Source organism: Pseudophryne corroboree, chromosome 6 (genome assembly GCF_028390025.1).
Source record: "Pseudophryne corroboree isolate aPseCor3 chromosome 6, aPseCor3.hap2, whole genome shotgun sequence".
NCBI classification, from domain to species: domain Eukaryota; kingdom Metazoa; phylum Chordata; class Amphibia; order Anura; family Myobatrachidae; genus Pseudophryne; species Pseudophryne corroboree.
In genome coordinates, this window is record NC_086449.1 from 559,856,266 (window position 1) to 559,880,304 (window position 24,039).

At 43.2% G+C, this 24,039-nt stretch overlaps 1 protein-coding gene across 2 annotated transcripts in view; it reads right to left on the reverse strand.

The window, feature by feature from the left end:
- CFAP54 (cilia and flagella associated protein 54) overlaps nt 1-24,039 on the reverse strand; it is a 736,502-nt gene that overhangs the window by 75,561 nt on the left and 636,902 nt on the right. For both annotated transcript variants that reach the window (XM_063927747.1, XM_063927746.1), the window contains exons 62-64: nt 20,912-21,047; nt 15,068-15,232; nt 10,319-10,530 (exon numbers count right to left, since the gene is read on the reverse strand). In XM_063927747.1, the coding sequence (XP_063783817.1) occupies nt 10,319-10,530; nt 15,068-15,232; nt 20,912-21,047 (513 nt within the window). The remainder of the gene's footprint in view (nt 1-10,318; nt 10,531-15,067; nt 15,233-20,911; nt 21,048-24,039) is intronic.

Genomic DNA, 24,039 nt, shown 5'->3' on the forward strand with positions numbered 1-24,039 from the left:
GGGACGAGGTGCTTGGAGGCACGAGGTGCTTGGAGACACGGAGGTAACTGGAGGCACGGAGGTGCTTTGAGGCGCGGAGGTGCTTGGAGGCACGGGGTGCTTGGAGGCACGAGGTGCTTGGAGGCACGGAGGTGCTTGGAGGCACGGAGGTAACTGGAGGCACGGAGGTAACTGGAGGCACGGAGGTAACTGGAGGCACGGAGGTGCTTGAGGCGCGGAGGTGCTTGGAGGCACGAGGTGCTTGGAGGCACGAGGTGCTTGGAGGCACGGAGGTGCTTGGAGGCACGGAGGTGCTTGGAGGCACGAGGTGCTTGGAGACACGGAGGTAACTGGAGGCACGGAGGTGCTTGTAGGCACAGGATGCTTGGAAGCACAGGTTGCTTGTAGGCACAGGATGCTTGGAAGCACAGGTTGCTTGTAGGCACAGGATGCTTGGAAGCACAGGATGCTTGCAGGGACAGGATGCTTGGAAGCACAGGATGCTTGCAGGGACAGGATGCTTGGAAGCACAGGATGCTTGCAGGGACGAGGGAGCTCTGGATCATAGCTTCCACAGGAGAAACGAAGATACTCAGGCATCGGATCTCTGCCTGGTATCTGATTTTAAATTCCCCGCCCTAGCCTGATTGGCGGAGCAGGCAGGTGACGTCAGACCTGCTCCGCCTCCTTGCCCTTGCTTGTGATGGCGGCGCCCTTGCTTCCGGGAAGCCGCCGGAGAGCAGCGCCGACCCGCCGCTGAAGCCGGAGACTGACAGGGGAAGAGAGGCGCCGGGCAGACCAGGCCACCCGCAGGGACAAGCGCGGTCGCCGCTGCCCGAGGTTCGTGACAACTATAGTTTACTAAATGACCCAGATAAAGTTATGTTTATTAGACTAATAGCAACCATAATTCATGCTTTATCTAATATAATCTATCTTTAAATGCTGTACCCTTGGATATTTCTTTCAGTTAGGAATTTATCGAATCAATTTTTAAACTTATTGACTGAGTCCACCATTACTACCTTCTCTGGCAGAGAATTCCAAAACCTTACTGCCCTTACTGTGAAGAACCCTTTCCTTCGTATGGTATTAAATTTCCTTTCCTCTAGTCTGTGAGGGTGTCCACATGGCCTGAGCAGTGATCTTTTAATAAACAAATCACCTGAAAGGTCCTTGTATTGTCCTTTTATATATTTGTAAATATTAAAAATCTTCCCTCTTAACTGCCTCTTTTCGAGTGTAAACATGTCTAGTCTAGTAAGCCTTTCCTCTTAGTCCAGTGCCTCTAGACCTTTAATCAATTTGGTGGCTTGCCTCTGAACCCTTTCAAGTTCAGAGATATCTTTTTTATAGCACGGTGCCCAGAACTGTACACAATATTCAAGATGTGGCTGTACCAATGATTTATACAGTGGCAGGATTACACTCTCATCCCTTGTCTCCATTCCCCGTTTTATGCATGCTAATACCTTATTTGCCTTCAATGTTGCACTTTGACGTTGGGTACTGCAGCTAAGTCTGTTGTCCATTAGCACCCCCAGGTCTTTTTCAACTACCATTTCCCCTAAAACTTCCCCATTTAATTTGAAGGTTGCCTGATTGTTTTTAGTCCCAAAGTGCATAACTTTACATTTTTCTATATTAAACTTCATTCTCTATTTGTCTGCCCAAATTTCCAATTTAAGCAGGTCATTCTGTAGAGACTCCACATCCTTGCCTAAATTAATTATTTTACAAAGTTTAGTATCATGCGCCAGTCCTTTACTACTCCTGCGTTTGCCGCCCATGGGAATGAACATATGAGGGTACTTATCGAGCTCACTTTTAAAAGCATCCCACATTTCAGCAGTGTTCTTACCATGAGACAAAACTTCCCAATGCATGTCCCTATTAACAGGTTTTTTTTTGCAACTTTCACTCCACTCGAAATCTCAACCCATAAGGACTCCACACTATCACCAGTCCCCTCGTAAATAACTTCCTTTAAATAAGACTTTAAGAATGGTTTAACATAAAGACATACATCCCCTCCCTTTTTATCCTGAAGAGAGTATATCCCTTCAAATTTGCTGGCCAGTCCCACCATATCTCCATAATGCCTATGATATCATATTGCTCCCTTAGTGCAATCATTACTAATTCCACCATTTTACTTGTTAGGCTTCTTGCATTTGCAAGCATACACTTTAAAGTAGTATTTGTCTGGTCTGGGTGTTTTTTTGTTGCTATCGTTACTAGTTTACTTTTTGATTTACCATTGCTGACTATTTTTCCCCTCTCTGCCCCCATTGTACTTTATAGATCCCGCCTTTATGCTTTCTCTGATTGTCCCACTATATACATACAGGTTGAGTATCCCTTATCCAAAATGCTTGGGACTAGAAGAATTTGGGATATCGGATTATTCCATATTTTGGAATAATTGCATACCGTAATGAGATATCATGGCGATGGGACCCAAGTCTAAGCACAGAATGCATTTATGTCTCATATACACCTTATACACACAGCCTGAAGGTAATTCTAGCTAATATTTTTAATAACATTGTGCATAAAACAAAGTGTGCGTACATTCACACAATTCATTTATGCTTCATATACACCTTATACACACAGCCTGAAGGTCATTTAATACAATATTTTTAATAACTGTGTATTAAACACAGTTTGTGTACATTGAGCCATCAGAAAACAAAGCTTTCACTGCTTCACTCTCACTCAAAAAAATCTGTATTTCAGAATATTCCATATTTTGGAATATTTGATATGGGATACTCAACCTGTATATATATATACAATTCGGAATATCTGCACCCATATTATTGTCAAACTGTGTGGTGCTCCATTAGGATCCAAAGGATCAATCAATATAGAACAAGTATGAATAGGCACTCACTGTCCAGAAACAACATTTGATTGAGGAAAAAACAGTAGTCTTTTTATTTACTCACAGACCATAGAAAAAGTGCAAAAAAGCATAGTTAGTCGACGTGACGTTTAGGTCCATGAAGGACCATCAACAGGACCAGCAACAAGGGCGGTGCCATTGTCGTCCAAAATTGGGAGTCATATGACGCTGAAGTTCGGAGACAACTATCTGATAGTAAGAGCTACAGTAAGATTAAAACTAATCCTATGCCTATGATCAAATGTTCTGTGGACAGGTGGTTGGACCTGGGTCTTGCATAGGGATGGATTGATATGGATCTTATGGGCTTTTTGAAGGTGGAGCACCCAGTCTGCCCAATTTTATATACACTCCCCAAGATCCACAAGTCTCTGGTGGACCCTCCAGGTAGGTCTATAATCTCAGCCCGTAATTCTATCTTGCAGTCATTAGCGCAGTTTGTTGACATCTCGTTACAACCCATTGTGGTAAACACACCGAGCTATCTGAGGGACATTGGAGACTTTTTGGATGGTCTGAAAGCAGTGGGTAAAGTTCCACATAATGTTATGCATGTCACATTAGATGTTAACTCCTTATATACTGTCATCCCTCATGATGAGGGTATTTCTGCCATTGCGGAAACTTTGGCACGATCTTAACCTGGTCCCCCGTCTGAATTTCTACTGGAGTTGATTCGTTTGGTTCTAGCTAAGAACCATTTCCTCTATGGCAGTAGCTATTTCATGCAATTGAATGGCACCGCCATGGGATCGAATTTAGCACCTGCTTATGCTATTTTATATATGGCCCATTATGAACATACCCACATTCTTCCCAGATTTGGTCCACAGATTTTATATTGTAAGCGATATATTGGCAATTTGTTTTTGTTGTGGTGTAGCACTAGCACAGAGTTCAATGAAATGGTAGAGGTTCTTACCTCCCTTGAATCCCCAATAAGATTTTCTAGTTGTATTCATGACACGGAAATAAATTTTTTGGATGTGAAAATATACGGGACTGGTGATATGTTATCTACTACCATGTTCCGGAAGGAAACGGGTCAAAATACATTATTATACTCTACCAGCCAACATCTGAGTCAACTCAAGGAAGGACTACCTATCTCACAGTTCCTTCATATATTAAGAATTAATTCAACTAGAGAATTGGCAGACTTACAGATAGCTGAGATGTCCTCTCGCTTCCTTGAACGTGGTTACTCCCCTCATACTATTAAACGTTGTCTTGACAAGGCTAATACCAGATTTCTCTAGACCAGTGAAGTACGAAATAGTTCTATTGATTCTCAACGGGTGATCTTCACTAGTACATTTCACAATGCATCCCATCAAGTAAAGAGAGCTATAAACCAGCATTGGTCAATTATTTCTAGTGATACCTCCTTACCAAGCATGGGACAGGTACCTCCTCTATGTGCTTATTGAAGGGGTCCTAATTTTAAAGATCTGCTGATGCATCCTCTCCTACAGCCTCATAAGGAATGAAACACATGGCTAAGAGATTCGGCTGCTTTAAATGTGCTGATTGTACCACTTGCAGATCTATGCAAACTGGTTCTTCATTTTCCCATCCACATAGTGGTAAGAAGATCCACATAAAATTTCGGCTACACTGTCAGATGGATCATGTCGTTTATATCCTATATATATGTGTGTTGGTGGTGATGGCACTTCAGTCTGCTCTCCTGCTGCTCTGGTGATAGGATGCATTGTTGCTGGTCCTGATGATGGTCCTTCACGGACCTAAACGTCACATCAACTAACTATGCTTTTTTGCACTTGTTGTATGGTCTGTGAGTAAATAAAAAGACTATTGTTTTCTCTTCAATCAAATGTCGTTTCTGGACAGTGAGTGCCTATTCATACCTGTTTTTATATATATATATATATATATATATATATATTTACACATACATATATATATATATATATATATATATAAAGAGAGAGAGAGAGCAAGAGAGAGATGTAGCCAAACTCATTGTAGCTGTGGCTACCGGTGACTAGTTGTCTGCGCTGTGTATGCACGTGTCTGGGAATGTGTGTATATAAGCACCCGTGGCCCACAGACATTACACTGTCTAGTTGCGGGTGTGAATAGTTGCACCTGGATGCAGCTGATCATTGCCACAATACGCATGCACATGCGTACGCATTACGGCAATGATGAACGCTAAATATCTACACTATATATATATATATATATAAATAGCCACTTCTCTGACTTGAACTCCACTGGGGAAATGGAGGAGCATGTGGTGGAGGAAGCAGTATGTATTCAAGACAAAGCACCAGGAAGGGATATATATATATATATATATATATATATACACACATACACACACACACAGATGTGTACACATACATCTTTGCTATATGCCGCCATGTATGGCACGGTTTTGCATGCCATAGTCTCAGAGATTTAGCCGTGCCTTGTGTTTTTTCTTAATTTGCGTCTTTAATATGTTACTTTATACATATTCTATTATGGCAAACAAAAATTTTTACATCCATCCACTCGCTACTCGTGAAAAACAGCTTAGCGGTGCTTTGTATGTTGTGCCAAATTGAGCAAAATAGCAAAGATGTAAGTGGACAAATCTGTGTATATATATATATATATATATATATATAAAACATATAAGCACAGGCCTTGATTCTGACTGAATAGTCATAGCTAATAACATACTGTATACAAAATAATAAAATGAAACAGTGCAATGAGCATACTGATTATTGCATAATATACACGCACTCTGCTACTGCAGGTGGTATGGCTACATTGGACCTGATATTGGACCAGCAATGCCTATCTATCCTTCCAAGGCCTCAGCTCAGTTTTCTTAGCATGTTGATTGTACATCTTTGACTCCATTTGGACAAACACAAGGGCAATTAACTGGCAAGAAAAAAAATCTAGCACACTCTGCCCTGAGCCTATTTATTATTTGCCTGATTTTGTAGGATGCTGCAGTGTCCATGTGTGCGTCCTTTTGCTGGTATTGCTTCTACAACTGTAGAATACTGTACAAGCCCTTCCCTGGTGTAGAAGTGTGTGTCTGAATGTGCAAGGACAGAGATGCCAACTTTAAGCATCCATAGATGCTCAAATGCTGGTTGGTGCATCTTTAGATTTAACTATTTGTCGCAACATGGAAACTTGCACCGACCCATGCTAGGTACAGATTGTCCATCAGACTATGGCCTCCAATGTGAGCGATTATGCATCAGAGTTTGTAACCAGTTCAGTGACATGCCCGTGACACCAATATAACACGCCCATAAGACATGCGTCCACTTTGCCATCTCCTTGTCATCTCCCAGTCACCAGCGATGAATGCCCAATACATTTTCAAGACATTTCTAAGGTCAGGTGTCCATATTGCAACTGCGACTCTGTGTGCATGGGCTATAAATGCATTTGCAGTGTGACTTAGACACATGCTCAACTGCGTGTAATATCATCATTTCATCCAACTCAGAATGAGGTCCTATACGTTCAACAGCAATCCAGTATTATTGCTAGAAGAGTGCTGAATACAGATTTGCAAGCAGTACAATACAATATGAAAACAGCTTTGTTTATTCAGATCACGTCCCTCCTTCAATTTAAGCAAACTGTTTAAGGAGGTCAATGCGGGAACAGTTATAGTGCCAAGGTGGAAAACTCACATTTAAACAAAGCCAAGCTTCAGGTCATTTAATATAACCCTATGTGTAATTCCACACTAACAACATATATTAATTGAGGATATGAAGCAGTATAACAGGAGAAAATAGCTTTGTCTTTTAACAGATTAGCTTTATGTACTGCATAAAGAAAGTCAGATTTGTAAGCATATAAATGTAGAGGCTTCCAACTGATTCAGCTGGCACCCCCATTTATGGAAACAGATGGTAAGGTCATTGCTGGCATTTAGGAAATTGTATCTCTCAGAGCAGAAGACAGTGTGTATATTTTAGTTAGCATTCACATGTCACTTAATTGCTTTAAACACAAAATGATGTTTCCAGAGCACACAGCAAGTAGAAAAAAAAGCTTAATTATTCGCTAGTTGCTAAGGTAACAACGTTTTCTCTAGGAAAATAAATTCCCAGATTTATGTAAACATGATAATAATTTAAAAAAAAACACTGATTTATTAGGAGAGAAATGACATTTTGTTGAACCATCAAAATTCATAGTTGCTATCGGTTATTTTTAAACAAATTCTATTTTACATATCACAATTGCATTTTCAATTGTGAGATGGAAAATATGGAACTTGATAAAGCTCATATCTATTTTAGTCATTTAATTCCACCACTTCCATTAAATTTCACTCAGCAGTTATGTAAGCTGCTTTCTGTATTTTTTCAACAAATTATTACATAATTTATTAATGTAACAAACTCTGGTTCCCCTGAGAAATTTGCTTTTATACTTAGAAATAGTCTAAGGGGGCAATTCAATTGCCGATGAATGCCCTCGCCTGGCCAAATCAGTATGGCACCCGATGCACTTTACGGCATCTTGCACAAATATAAAAAAATATTTTAAAAAATAGTGTAGAGAGTTTATTTTGCAAATTGGGCATATGGCTGGCCGGGTGAAGGCTGGTGTTTAAATGCAATTAGCACCCTAAGTTTGGAATTGAATTATTATGTAAATGTACAACATTTTAGTAGAGATGAGCGGGTCCGCTACTCCGAGAACTGGACCCACCCGTACTTCCCGATCTGAGTCCGGATCCAAGTCCAGATTGGGGTTTCCAGCCAGATTCGGATCCCAAAACAAGGCAAAACATCATCATCCCACTGTCAGATTCTCATGGGGCTTTGTATTCTATAAAGGTCCCAGTGATCAGCGCCATTTTCACTCCAGCCGCGGAGAGTGCACTGAACGGACGTGTCCATCTCAGTGCTGGGTTGTGGGGTTGTGTGGTGTGGGCATGGGGCTGATGGCTGCTGTGGGGCCAGTATGTCAGTCCAGGGGTGCTGTGTCTGTGGTGTATCTGACAAGGGGTGCTCTGTCCACCTACGGGTGATCTGTCCATACACCAGGGGCTCTGCTCCAGTGTTAATCAAAAACAAAGTATACTGTGTGTACATCCAGGGGCTGACGTGCCCTATCAGTAACAGTCCAGGGGTGCTCTGTCTGTCATCTGGTGTATCTGACAAGGGGTGCTCTGTCCATTACATTTAGAGGCTCTGCCTCAATGTTAATTAAAAACTCATTATACTGTGTGTCGTATCAGTCCAGGGGTGCTCTGTCTGTCGCCTGGTGTATCTGACAAGGGGTGCTCTGTCCACCTAGGGGTGATCTATCCATCCATCCAGGGGCTCTGCCTCAGTGTAAAATTAAAATTAAAATAACTAAAAACCCAAAATATAATTATAAAAAAAAATATTTTAAGTTTGTGCTGTACCCCAGTGTACTATATACAATTTTGATTTTATTTTCATAAGTACTGTGACACTGCGGGTCAGAATGCAGTATATTATTATTTCATACTCATACACGTATTGTGCAACACCGTTGGTGGTACATTTTTTGTACAAATTGTGGCGTGTGCTGTACCCCACTCCGTTCATGTTTGTGGATAGATATGGAGGATGAACAATTGAGAGGAGAACAGGAATCACATACGAGTGCTGCAGCAGCTGCCACCAGTCATTACAATACAAGTACGTCAACGTCATCTACTGAGGCCAATGCCTAAGGGCATAGAGGGCTTAAGTCAGGGCATGTAAAATCAAAGAAGCAACATTATTTTACAGTGGTAAAGAAAAAAACATCAAAAGGAAAGTTAGCTACAGAGAAACATAAAAATGCCAATATGCCATTCAACACACAAAGTAGCAAAGAAAGACTCAGGTCTTGGCCTTTATTTATAAGTGGTGGTTCTACAAATGTCAGTGAGGCATCTTCTTCTGCTACTCATGACGATACAAGGACTTTTCACTCAGATAGGTGTCAAAAAATGAAAACAACTAAAGTAATAAAACAAACTGTGCGTTCTCAACCATCACACATTCTTGTGGAACGTTTAGGGATATCCACGTTAGCTATGTGTGAGTCTGACATTTCTCACACTGTCCTCATAGAGAAGCCTCTTTCACCTCCTTCCACCATTTCTGCACCATCTGCACATGTGTTGAGCAGTACACGTAAACTTGATGACGTCATAATAAAAATTGAGGCTTCATGTGTGGGAGTGGATCAGGATAAGGGGGATATGTGTATACTACTATCTGACACTGAGGATGTTGATGATGTTTTGTATGTAAGTCAGCCACCAGTGGCTGCAGTTCTTGCCCGTAATAAAAAGAAAGCCATTGTGATGCCTGGGCATCAGACCAAAAAGCCACCTCTTGGGTGTGCAATTATTTTTCCACAAATCCTGACAATGATTGCTTAGGCATCTTCTCCATTTGTGAGGGCAAAGTTAGTAGAAGTAGGGACATTAGCCATCTAGGCACCTCCTCCATGTAACATCATTTGTGGTGAATTCATGACATTTATTTTACAAAAGTATAATGTAATTGAAACCCTCATCATCAACCTCCTCATTACTGTTCAAAGGTAATCCTTCAAAAAAAAAAATGTTTTCTGGGGGGCCAAACAAAGCAAGCGCTTCAGCCACAAAAGCATCAGTCCCTGTCATTGAAGTGCTTGGTTTGTTACACTGTGCATGTCTTTTTTAATATCCAACAGAAAGGTGGGAGGGCTCAAGGACAATTACATCTTGTACCATTTTTCATTTCTGCACTGCTGTATGGCAATATTTCATAGATATGCTATAAACTGACGTATGTTTGTGCCGCTGCTCTGTTGGTTAGTAACCAGCCAGCTCGCTGCAGCCTTTGGTCTAAAATGGATGAAAACAATATTGTGAGCTGTGAGGTTGTCAAAATTGACTGGAAATGAGTGGAAATTAATGTCACTGAGGTTAATAATTCGGTAGAAACAAAAAAAGGCCAAAATTCATTGATTTTAGCTGTTTTTATGATTCTTTAAAAAAATACAGATCCAAAACCAAAACCCAAGATCTGGGGCGGCGCACATCTCTTCATTTTAGCAAAGAGGGTGCATTGTTTACTGTGACAGGAGAATGCACCGTAGTGGAATCTGTGTCTATGAATTACTGTCGATGCACATTATGAGTAAAAAGTAAAAAAAATCTGGATATCAGCATTTTTAAGTTTAGGAAAAGAGAATAAAATTATTATTTGTAGAATAAAGTGGTGCAAAACCTGTATAATATCAACTGATAGATAAATTGACGTTTCATTACATACTGTATACAAAGTATTTGTTGTTGGATTAGAGGAGCAAAGGGTCCATGAGAGCAGTCAGCCTCTATTTTATTAGTATGTTTCTAAATGTCTGATCTGCAATATAGCACACACATATCAAAGGTTTACATACAATTTAATGTACCTTAGGTTCAATGTAAAATCCTTTTGATTCATGTTGCAGTCCCATGAGAAGTTCTGGAGGAAAGTCATTCACACAGCATATGGAATAAGAATAAAGATACTTCTTCAGGAACAGGTGCATCGCTATATAGCGCACTGTAATCCCATTATCAAAGACAGATGTGTACAATGTGTTACTGGCAGAAACTTTGCCAGCATCTTCTTCAGAAAAATCTATAAACAAGATACAGATTTCTTAATTCAGTAAATACTTACAAGAACTTTAAGTATACCAATTACATCACAATTAAAAATTCAGGTGGTGACTGTTTTTGGTATTAATGAGAATTTAAAGCCAAACACATTTACACCAAAAACGACATGTCAACTTTAAAAAAAGAATATGTTAATGTGTCTGAATGATTAAAGAGAATTAAAAATAAATAATTATATAAAAATGACCTCCAATGCCCAACCCAAAAGAAATCTAATCCTCATCATCAGTGCTGTTTCTGGCGGCGGGCGAGGCGTGCTGTTGCACGGGGCACTTTTGCTTATTCCTGGTGCTCCCCCTCCTCCGCATCACTAGTACTCTGCTTGTGGGGCGGAGTTTCACGAAATGACGCATATCCGTCGTGACGTCACAACGCAACACGTCATTTCGCAAAACTCTGCCCTCGAGCGGAGTACTAGTGATGGGGATAAGGGGGAGCAGGGGGAGCAACTGGCGGGAGGAGGAGGGAGATGTGGGCTGGCAGCCACTGTATACACCCCTGACAACGAGCACTACACAGCCCTGGCAACTAGCATTACACAGCCCTGGCAACTAGCATTACACACCCCTGAGCCCTGACAACGAGCACTACACACACCTGGCAACTAGCATTATACAGCCCTGGCAACTAGCATTACACACCCCTGAGCCCTGACAACGAGCACTACACACACCTGGCAACTAGCATTACACACCCCTGGCAACTAGCATTACACACCCCTGAGCCCTGACAACGAGCACTACACACACCTGGCAACTAGCATTACACACCCCTGGCAACTAGCATTACACACCCCTGAGCCCTGACAACGAGCACTACACACACCTGGCAACTAGCATTATACAGCCCTGGCAACTAGCATTACACACCCCTGAGCCCTGACAACGAGCACTACACACACCTGGCAACTAGCATTACACACCCCTGGCAACTAGCATTACACACCCCTGAGCCCTGACAACGAGCACTACACACACCTGGCAACTAGCATTATACAGCCCTGGCAACTAGCATTACACACCCCTGAGCCCTGACAACGAGCACTACACACACCTGGCAACTAGCATTACACACCCCTGGCAACTAGCATTACACACCCCTGAGCCCTGACAACGAGCACTACACAGCCCTGGCAACTAGCATTACACAGCCCTGGCAACTAGCATTACACACCCCTGAGCACAGACAACGAACACTACACACCCCTGGCAACTAGCATTACACACCCCTGGCAACTAACATTACACACCCCTGAGCACAGACAACGAACACTACACACCCCTGGCAACTAGTATTACACACCCCTGAGCCCTTACAATGAGCATTACCCCTGGAAACGAGCATTACATACCCCTGCCAATGATCATGACACCCATCCCAGAGCATGAAACCCCTGGCAACCAGCATGGATCCCAGAGCATGAAACCCCTAGCAATGAGCTTGACACCCAGTGCATTAAACTCTTGGCAACGAGCAGGAAATTTTAAAGTAATTAGAAGCTTTTCTATAGGGCATAATGTATCAAGGGCACTGTGCTGTGTGTCATAATATGGTGCAGCGGGCATTACTGTCTGGGGCTTAATATTGTGGAATTTTGTTTTTTTCCTGTGGTTGTCGTTATCTTTTGGTGCAGGGTCAAAAACTAGGGTGTAAGGTAGTCTTTTCAGGCAAGCCCATGCCCATTTTAGAGAGATGACACCCATTGTAGTGAGGCCACACCCTCTTGAGCCCTTTTTATATCTATGGGGGGCACATTTTTTTAATGTCAATGGGGGGCGCATTTTTAAATTTCGCACTGGGAGCCAAATTGGCTAGAAACAGCCCTGCTCAGCATTCATAGATTGTTGCTGCTTCAGACATACATACCTCCCATGCATGAAAAAGCTGCAACCAGAATCAGTCTATGACAGACTGAAATGGTCATATTATAACTTAAAGTTTGGGGCCCCATCATAATGTGACACAGACCCAGTATGTTCAGCACAGGATGAATTCCCTGAGGAATATCCAGCCCGCAATACTAATACATCCCCATCCCTTAGGTAAAAACCGCCCCATGCTGATAGTACTGGCGCTCTTCCTAATACCCATTCCCAATGGGTGGTCCCAAAAAGCACTGGAAGCCATAAACAGGTTACACTAGTGCCAAACCCTTGGCTACCAATACATGCCAGCTATTGTATAACTATATACAATAGCCGGCGTGCTCTGGAATCCAGAATCCCTGCCTGCCCCGAGGTGAGGTAAGAGATGGTCGGAAGCCAGAGACCTACTGCCACGGCCAGATGGTAAGTGAAGGGGACACAGGTAGCTCCCCGGATGGCACAAGCACACATTTACTAACACGCACTCACTCTCGCTCTATAGAGGGGCTCTACCTGGCGCAATGTGTATAAGAGGCTTTATCTGGCGCAATGTGTATAAGAGGCTTTATCTGGCGCTATATGTATAAGAGGCTCTATCAGGCATAACCTGTATAAGGGGCTCTACCTGGCGCAATGTGTATAAGGGGCTCTACCTGGCGTAACGTGTATATGGGACTCTACCTGGCGCAATGTGTATAAGGGGCTCTGCTTGCCGTAATGTGTATAAAATGGGCTCTACCTGGCGAACGTGTATAATAGGGGCTCTACCTGGCGTAACATGTATATAAGGGGCTCTACCTGGTGTAACGTGTATAAAAGGGGCTCTGCCTGGAGTAAAATGTATAAAAGGGGTTCTACCTGGCATGACCTGTATAAAAGGGGCTCTATCTGGCATAATGTGTATAATCGGCTCTACCTGGCATAATGTGTATAAGGGGCTCTGTTCTACTGTGGTGTAATGTACATAAGAGGCTCTAACATGGCATAATGTGTACAAGGGGTACTACTGTGTGATGAAATGTGACTGACGGACACTATTGTGCGGTGTAATATTAATTGGTACTATTCTGTGGCCATGCCCCTTCGCCCAAGAAGCCATGCCCCTATATTTTTTACACACACTGTCCCTCTTTTGAATGGGGGGCAGGGGCAGATTGGCCATAGGGATCACCAGGAAGAATCCTGGTAGGCCAACGTGTCTGTGGGGCCTGTTTTGTGTGTTGTCATGTGGCCCACCCCCACATGACAGACAGCCAACCTTACTCAGTATGCTGCATTGTCCCCATTCATTCTGTTATTCCATCTCTACAGTACAGCAACTCTGCCATCCAGTGATGATGCCATGGCTACTCGGTATGTTATACCTCTTGTGCTGCCCATGTTGGGCCACTTCTACAAAATTTTACAGGGCCACTTTTAGTTCCCAATCCGCCCCTTGTCTCAGACATAACTGCAGCAAAAGATGCAAGGAAGGCAGCAATTGCGTACAATCAGGCCCTATAAGGGATCCCACCACCCTCAATAGGATCCACCGCCTCATCAGACCACACCCCCATTAGGGCTGCTTCCATAAATTTCCATGGCTGGTTTCCATCCCAATCCACCCCTGATGGGAGGGCACCAAAGGAGACATTCGCCCTTGGCGCCACAAGGCCTAGAAATGGCCCTGGAGATAAGACGTGCTGTTCAGACAGTGACAGGCCTCTAGGCCTGTCATTAGCAACAGATGTCTCCCAAACTATGTCATTACAGTCATGTTTTAAGGATCTATGCTTTAGCACAGGTGACTTAACGAGTATCTCAGTCAATTTGATTTAAGCATTTGGCCTCAAGAATGGATATCCTTAAAACCTGGGCCATAATGTTGGAGTTCGGGAAACTTAGTTTTAAGGATTAGAAGAGGATTTCTAGGTAGAACAGGATTTCCATGTATTTATTTGATTAATACATTAGTAAAAGATGGATTTGGGTAGTGTTTATTTAAATAAATTAATTTATCATGGTGTCTGTTTATTTAGTATTTTATTTTGTGATGTTGCTCTATATTATTACAAGTGCTGTAATGCTCCAGCAGCACCCCAAACCTTACAGTTTCCAACAAGCAATGCTAGCTGTCCCCCACCCACTACCAAAACTCCAACACTCCAGCAACCCTTACTCCACACACAATAGCAGCAACCAGCCCAGACATTGAAGGCAGTTGCTTAAATCACTTTGAAGGAATAGGGGTATGGGAAGACTGTTGTTTTCTTTTTATTGTTTAAATCATCTTCTTCTACACTGCAATGTCCACTGATCATTTCACCAGGGGTTAAGCACACCCCTGTTAGGAGGCATATCTGTGGCTGAATCCACTTCTGTATAAATTGCAATTATGTGAATACAAATTGAATGTGCTGTCTATGCTTGACTGCCAATTGGCCTCATCATCCTTCGTCTCAAAGCGGAAGGAGCTGTAAGTGTAAGATGCTTCCGAATACGCGTACAGAAGGAAGCACATAGTATATGCACAGTATGGAAATGCGTATTTTACGTTGACAAAAATTTACCTCAGTCCAACTCATTAATGTCTTATTCATAAAGTGTCATTATTTTAGGTTTCAAAACAAAAAAGTACAGAAAGTAATATACCTGCCAGTGTGAGCATATTCTTCAGTCTCATTAAGTGATTATGGTAGCGAATGACATGAACCCAAGACAACATCTCTATGGGAAGGCTGTTGTTCTGATCTTGCGTTCCCTCTACAGGACTTCTAATAGTCCCTTCCTCTTTGTCAGCACATTTCAGGCCATCAACTTTGGAAACAACAAAAGATGAATTACTACAATAACAACAACTAATATAAGAAAATAAAAAATAGCATGAACATTGAATTACAAAGCTGTGCTGTGCAGAAATGCACAGCTTGACGTAATCAACTTTCTCAGGCATTAATTGGCAGCTCGAATGGTGATTATCATCATGTTTTCATTTACAGCGGACTTATGAAAAACAAGCACCCAACCACAACTGGCACAAAAATACCGTAGATTATTATCCTTCATTTTTATCCCCTTAAATTATACATGGTAACTATTCTAAATGGGTTAATGACCTAGAGAACAGAGTACGGACAGGAAACTGAAACACATCTATAAGGTATAGAGGGGGACTGCTCCTACCCCTGGCATCTTTGAGAATCCTCCTAAAGATCCTAAAACAAACAGGCCATACAGGTGGGAATAATGAGCGCCATGAAATATTTCATGGACATTACATTAACAGTAATAATTATCTAACTTGCTTAACAAACTCCATGTCAGCCAAAATGATGGGACATAAGCAACAGATGAAAAGAAGGAGGATGGGTTATGCAAAGAAATTCCAACACAATATTCTTTTATTGACTGAATGCCTGAAGAATTTTTATTTGAAACAGAAACATCAGCAGATGTCACACCTAGAATGTAATGTCTTATAAAGTTACCAGGAGATGGCTCCCCAGCTGTTTTACATAGATTGTATTCGGAGGCTTGAGGCCTGTGTGCCCTGGAGGTTGCCACCACTTCTATAGACTGTGCCCATAGGCATTCCTGCATCTCATGTCTGCTCCCCTTATAAGTCTTTGCAGTGACATTTCTGATCCATGTCTACACGTGAAGAGGTATTACTAAAGGACAAAAAGTTTATTGGTCTTTCTGAAGTCTGAAGTCTAGAGTGATATAATGGAAATTGCCCCGACAAGAGTGAGGTTATGCAATCATGCTTCCTTAATGTTACTTTGTTGTGGGCAAAGAGTCTGAATCTTGGTTGATATGTTCAAAAAAGGTTACTTAGACCCAATCGGCCAGCAACCACTTGAAAGAGATATCTTGCAAAGGATCATACTTTTATGGCTCCAAAGTGCAATAATAGACTTGGAGTGACATTTAATTTTCTTTATGGTTTTCAGAAAATTAAATAAAAGTAAACAGTTGCCGGTCTGGTATCCAAATAAAAAATAATAATGTCTTCAAATTCCATAACTTAATAGTCACGATTAAGATGGAACAGCCTGATTTCACAGTTCTGTGCCAACTTCCCTATTGAGACTGTACTGTACTGCTCAGCTAGGCGTCTATTTATCAATAATCATATACTCAATGCAATCTGGGCGCGATATTAGCTCCCAAAATCACATTGAAGTATGTGATTATTCCACCCAAATGCATCACTCTACACCCACGACAGGGGCTCTGAAAGGAGGTCATCTCTGCGATGTGTTTGGACCTCTAGTGGGACTCCTGCTCATGCACAGTCTGCTGGCCATGCATACGCAGCAGCCATTGCTGGGGAGGGTTCCAAGGAACCCTCTGCCAGTTACTTTTGCAACGGTGTAGACCATAGGCTACATCAGGCTGACTCCATCTTCAGATGCTTTGCAGATCTAACCGTGCGGCATCCCCCATAGAATCTTATGGGGGCTGCAGCTGCTGTCAGGAATGGGGATATCACAGCAGATATCGGAGATACAGCATCTGCTGCGTTCCCTCTGTCATAAATTTGGGTAATAATACATTTTTGCGGCTATCCGCTAAAAATGGGTGTTTTCAGGCAATTATTTAATGATAAACACATGGATTGGTATCTACAGCATTCAAAGATCCTGGAGAAAATAACAACAGTCTAATGCATTAAATGTACTGACCATGCCTTGAGACTTTAGAAAAGATTGAAAGTCCTGAATCGCATACTATACTGCCCTACTCTCCAGATCCAGATTGTTTGCATGCAGCAGCCTTTCATTCAGCAGAGGCGGTTTGCTATTTCAGCAAGCAGATGAGCTGGAATCAGTGTTGAGCACTATGCAATGTGGTTCTGAGAAGGATACTACACAATCACTGGCGTTTCTATAATGGGTGCAGTGTGCGCGGTGCACACGGGCCCCTGAGTCCAGAGGGGGCCCCCACCGCACACGCTACACCCATTTTCTAAATACTCACCCCTCCAGAGTCCCGCGGCGACGTCCACGGCGGTATTAAAACTCTGCGCATGCGTAGTAGATTCTGAGCACTCTAGTGCTAAGACTCTCAGCACTGCCGGAAGAGAGGAGGGGGCCCAAATGGAGGAGGCTGCACCCGGGCCTCCTCCTCTCTTAAAGCGCCCCTGTACACAATCCTTCAATCTTGGATCCTGCTACCAGCCGAGGGATTCTCTTGTGACCTTTATAAGTCTGAGAAGATAATCTACAAAAGTTGAAATGTGAAACGTGTATACTTGTACATCCAGCCTCTAGGCAAGAGAGAGAGAGAGATTCCAGGTCCCGTGTAACTTTGCTAACATCAGGCGATGCAATGCGACTAGGACGCACCAAGAGACTGGGCTGATTAATTTGATATGTGACACTTGTATATCTCTTTTTGACTGAGTCTGTATATGAAGCACAATGGAAAAAATCTGCACATATATAAAAGTGTTGCATATCAAATTAATTAACACAGTATCCTGGTGCATCCTAGTTGCATCACATTGTGATTAAAACTAGTTTTCTGCAAAAAAAAGATGTCAGACTCTAGCAGAATCTAACGGGACCTGGCGCACTGAGAGGGGCTGTTTGGCACGACTGCAGCAATGACGTATGAGGACATATCTATACAACTGTGTAAGTAAATCAAGTTGACATTCCTGCAAAAGCTATCATGGGAGAATGCCGATAGTAGATGAGACCAGATCCATATTGAAATCAGTTGCAAAGACTGGAGCTGGTATGCTTTTCACTGAAAGTTGAGGGGCCTTTCCAATTTCACATTTTCTGATGATGTAATCAGCTTCATCACCAGTCTGTACGCTGTGTGGCCTGGAAATGGCATCAGGCTGATACTAGTTTCCAGCACCCATGATTGCAATTCACAGGAGCCAGTAAAGTCCTTGTTTACAATTGCGGAGGTGTGTGCCACAAGGACCCTCTACTACACTACCTACACTCACCTACACTACAACTGCCTTACTCACCTGAGAGACAGGAAAAACACCGGGGAAGTGCTTCATTTTCCTAATGCTACTTAGCTAAGGAGTTAACACATTCATTACGGCAGCCAAGGAGTTTAAGAAGGAAACCACATTAAGGAAAGAAAAATTCCAATTTCCTAAAAATGACTTTATTATGCAAAGCTAAAATGACCATAGTTTGTGAGTATATACGTCTGGCATATTAACAATCAGGAGGGGCAGACAATTATGGATACTTGCTACCTGTTGAACAATGTGCCATGCAACATTGGGCATAATTCAGACCCGATTGTAGCAGCAAATTTGTTGGCAGTTGGGCAAAACCATGTGCACTGCAGGGGGGGGGCAGGTATAACATGTGCAGAGAAAGTTAGATTTGGGTGGGGTGTGTTCAAACTGAAATCTAAATTGCAGTGTAAAAATAAAGCAGCCAGTATTTACCCTGCACAGAAACAAAATAACCCACCCAAATCTAACTCTCTCTGCAAATGTTATATCTGCCCCCCCTGCAGTGCACATGGTTTTGCCCAACTGCTAACAAATTTCCTGCTGCGATCAACTCGGAGTTACCCCCATGGTTTTGCCCAACTGCTAACAAATTTGCTGCTACGATCAACTCTGAATTACCCCCATTGTCATATAAATATGTAATTATAGAAGAAAAGATACACCTTTGTAAAAGACAGTAACATGTATATGCTGTCAGGTCTCATAACTGATAAATGTATAGGAGAAAGTTGCTCTCACTTTAAAGACCTGTGTACTAGAACCACAACCTTTCTTACTTTAAGATTACATTTATCTTTTTAAATCCTTTTCATTCAAACCTCATTTATGACTTAAACTCATTAGTTTGAGGAGATATAGGGACTGTCTTTATTTATACCTCCCAAGTTTTGAAAATAATTGAAATAGAACGTTTCAGGATATACAGTGCAGCAATGAGAAAGGGGGCACATAAGTGACACATTAATGGTACTGCCACAGCACTGAGGTTGTGCATAGTGTTTCTGTGGCCCTAACCCATGTCTTAAACTCCACCCTGAAAATGAACATCCACAGCCGTCCACTCCATTCTGCAGAGCAACTTTGCAACCACTGCATGAGATAGGGCTATTTCACACACGCCATTGTGTGTGAAAGAGGCGATTCACACACTAAATCCACTGCCTTCAGGGACAGCACGGCAACGGTAGCCATCCTATTCAGTGGATAGATCCGGCTGCAACACAGCGACCGGGCCGTGTCCGTGCCATGTGAAAGGACCCATCGCGGGTGAGTATTCATTATAATCCCGGCACAGCAAAAAGCCGTCCGGGAGTTTGCCGTGCCGGACCGTGTCGGCTAGTGTGCCAACATTCTGACATACAGGACAAAGATGTTGATGAATGGAACAGCAGAAAGACGCAACAAATGGGAACATGCTTTATTACATGTGTCACTGTTATATAATTGTTATGTCGGTACTTTCACAAAACAGCTCCAAGGAGGTACACAATTCATACTATTGCACATATACTATATAGACTGATCTCCAATACACCAGCCACCTTGAAAAACTCAAGCCCTCTTGTGAGGGAGCCAATGGAGCCTATGACAGAGTACTGGGCAACAGTCAGCCCTGGGTTTTACAGCAGCCATCATTGCAGTTCCTATTTCCTTACAGTCTTGTTATATTGGTTTGCTTTAGCTGGAAATGCTTATGTAAAAAGTCTGCTGATTACAGATAGGTGTCTTTATATTGGGTGTGGCTCATAGGGTCAACCACACTTAGGTGGACAGTCATTAGGTCGACAACTATTGGTCGACAGTTACTAGGTCGACGCCTAAAATAGGTTGACGCAGTCATACGGCCGACATAAACAAGTTTTTTGGGGGGGTTTGTGTCATTTTCTTCATAAAGTGATAGTGAACCCCAATAAATGCACCGTGTCCCCTCGCATGGTTCGCTTCGCTCGGCACAGGTTACTATTCCCAATCTTAGTCCACGTGGATCGTAAAGTATGAAAAAGTTAAAAAAATGAAAAAGAAGAAATGTGAAAAACTCATGTCGACCTTTTTCCATGTCGACGTAGTACATATTGACCTATAGACCATGTCTACCTAATGAATGTCGACCGATAGTGGTCGACCTAATGACTGTCGACCTAAGTGTGGTCGACCTAGAAACCAGATACCCTTTATATTGATGAAATGTGTTCAATTTAACTTAGCACTGCAATTAAGTGTAATGTGCAGCCTTTTACAAGGTAAATGGGCCACCTAAGGAGAGTTTCAGGTTGCCTATCACTGCTCTGGGACACCTGCAACACCTGCCACCTTTATACACTTACCCTATAATATGTAAGCTAAAATAGGTACATTACTTCATTTGTTACTTGGGCTGCATTGTGAGGATTTGTAAAAAGAGCTTTACTGAGTGACTTGGTTTTTCCACAGTTATTTTCAGATACACAGTATTTGAATAAAATGTTAGTATTTATTTATGTGCCATTAATTGTACTTACCTGGCAAATACTTCTGGTAAGTCCCTAAAAGATCCACACAAGCAAACGTTGGAATGTGCTCATGAAAGGTCGGTCTTATAGTCTGCGCAGTAACACTGCCTAATAACTGCTTGTATGCCAACATGGCTTCACCCACCTGCGCAAATATACAACACATAAAGAAGACATCATTCCAAACATAACAAGCGATAGTAAAACTAAATGCAAACTTACTTTACTACATAAACTTAAAGAAGTAATGAATTTACAAAGGATGTTCACGGCAAGACATCTCGACAGACAGGTAATTTTCTGTTTCTTAATGTTCTTTCTGGAGAGGCTGAGATTTCAGAACGCTTCTGAACTTTCCTGCCCAGAGCAATTTACTGGCAGTGTACAGGAAAGGTAATATCTTTCTCCTGACAGGGACTGTAACTCCTGTCTCTAGTTAGCAATTGTTTTTATAATTCAACATTACTTCTCATCAATGCTGCATTTGTGGCAATACCTCTACTGTCTTTTTAATAGTATACACGCTGTGCACAATACCATCATTTTTCTTTTGCTTAATCATTAAGATCATTGAACCCTATAATTAACTGCCATTTGTAATGTAGATATTGCTCTCTAGAACAAAACTAAGAAATACACTTTAAGTCAAAGGAAAAGCACATTTCTTGAAAAAAAAACATGAACTAGAATTAATAGTGTATATGGAAAATTAAAGAGGATGGAACTAGCTGAATACACTATTAAGACCATCAAAAAACATTAGAATAAAAGAAAGAATAAAATAAGAAACAGCATCCTCACTTTGCAGTTGAGAGGCACTTACCCAGATGGTATAATTAAATCAAATACACATTAACACTGAAAGCACAGGTGCATAATAAATACTTATCAAAGAGAACAGAAGTATACACTGTATGAACAACAAGAAAAAACAATAGCATATAAAAAGTACTGGATCATTAATACAAGAATGTAGAATTAGTTGTGCACAAATCTTTTTGATTATTTCTCTAAATAGTATTATGTGGGAAAATATAGTAAAATGTAGACATTGCAGGGCCAATCTGGTATGTCTGTAAACTACGTCGGCCACAGACATATTGGGTGTCCACACCTGCCGATAAACTACAGATATATTGGGTCTAATTCAGACTTGATCGCAAAAGCAAACTTTTTCTCTAATGGGCAAAACCATGCGCACTGCATGGGGCAGAGGGGGGGGGGGGCGGCTGGGGGGTGGGGGCAGTGGTGCAAGTGGGCGGGTACGGGTGGGTACGGCGTACCCGTAAGAATTTAGCCGTGGATACGCCGTACCCACACCGACGGGCCGCCGCTCCTCTTCCTTCCCTCCCTCCCCCACGCCGCACCGCCGCACACGCCTCTGATGTGAGGGCAGGAGAGTGCAGCCTGCGCCTCTCGTTCCCCTCAGTCTCCGGTGGGTGTTTCAGTTTACTTCAGCGCCGATCCGTGAGCCAATCAGAGCTCGCACCCGCGAGCTCTGATTGGCTCACGGATCGGCGCTGAATTAAACTGAGACACCCGCCGAAGACTGAGGGGAACGAGAGGCGCAGGCTGCACTCTCCTTCCCTCACATGACAGACAGGAGGACAGCGACGGCAGCGGTGAGTAGGGGAGGGGGGCATGTTATACCTGGCACTGGGGGGGCATGTATACCTGGCACTGGGGGCATATCTGGCACAGGGGGGCATATATACCTGGCACTGGGGGCATATCTGGCACAGGGGGGCATATATACCTGGCACTGGGGGATATCTGGCACAGGGGGGCATGTATACCTGGCACTGGGGGCATATCTGGCACAGGGGGGCATATATACCTGGCACTGGGGGCATATCTGGCACAGGGGGGCATATATACCTGGCACTGGGGGATATCTGGCACAGGGGGGCATGTATACCTGGCACTGGGGGCATATCTGGCACAGGGAGGCATATATACCTGGCACTGGGGGATATCTGGCACAGGGGGGCATGTATACCTGGCACTGGGGGATATCTGGCACTGGGGGGGCATGTTATACCTGGCACTGGGGGATATCTGGCACTGGGGGGGCATGTTATACCTGGCACTGGGGGATATCTGGCACTGGGGGGGCATGTATACCTGGCACTGGGGGATATCTGGCACTGGGGGGGCATGTATACCTGGCACTGGGGGATATCTGGCACTGGGGGGGCATGTATACCTGGCACTGGGGGATATCTGGCACTGGGGGCATATCTAGCACAGGGGGGCATATATACCTGGCACTGGGGGATATCTGGCACAGGGGGGCATGTATACCTGGCACTGGAGGATATCTGGCACTGGGGGCATATCTGGCACTGTAGGGGCATTTCTGTATCTGGCACGGGGGGCAATGTATATCTGACACAGTGGGGGCATTTGTGTATCTAGCACTGTGGGGCAATGTGTATCTGACACTGTGAGGCAATGTATGGCACTCTGGGGGCATTTCTGTATCTGGCACTGTGGGGCAATGTGTATCTGGCACTGTGGGGCAATGTGTATCTGGCACTGTGGGGCAATGTGCATCTGGCACTGTGGGGCAATGTGCATCTGGCACTGTGGGGCAATGTGCATCTGGCACTGTGGGGCAATGTGTATCTGGCACTCTGGGGACATTTGTGTATCTGGCACTGTGGGGCAATGTGTATCTGGCACTGTGGGGCAATGTGTATCTGGCACTCTGGGGACATTTGTGTATCTGGCACTGTGGGGCAATGTGCATCTGGCACTGTGGGGCAATGTGTATCTGGCACTGTGAGGCAATGTGTATCTGACACTCTGGGGACATTTGTGTATCTGGCACTCTGGGGACATTTGTGTATCTGGCACTGTGGGGCAATGTGTATCTGGCACTGTGGGGTTATATGTATCTGGCACTGTGGGGCAATGTATATCTAGCACTGTGGTGCAACGTGTATCTGACACTATTGGGGTCATACGTGTATCTGCCCCTCCCCCATATGTGTATCACGCCCCCATTTTCATTGGCCACGCCCCATGTGGCATTTGGCCACACCCATTTTTTTGCGCGCACACAGTACCCGTAAGATATTTTTTCTACTTGCACCACTGGGTGGGGGGCAGATATAATCTGTGTAGAGAGAATT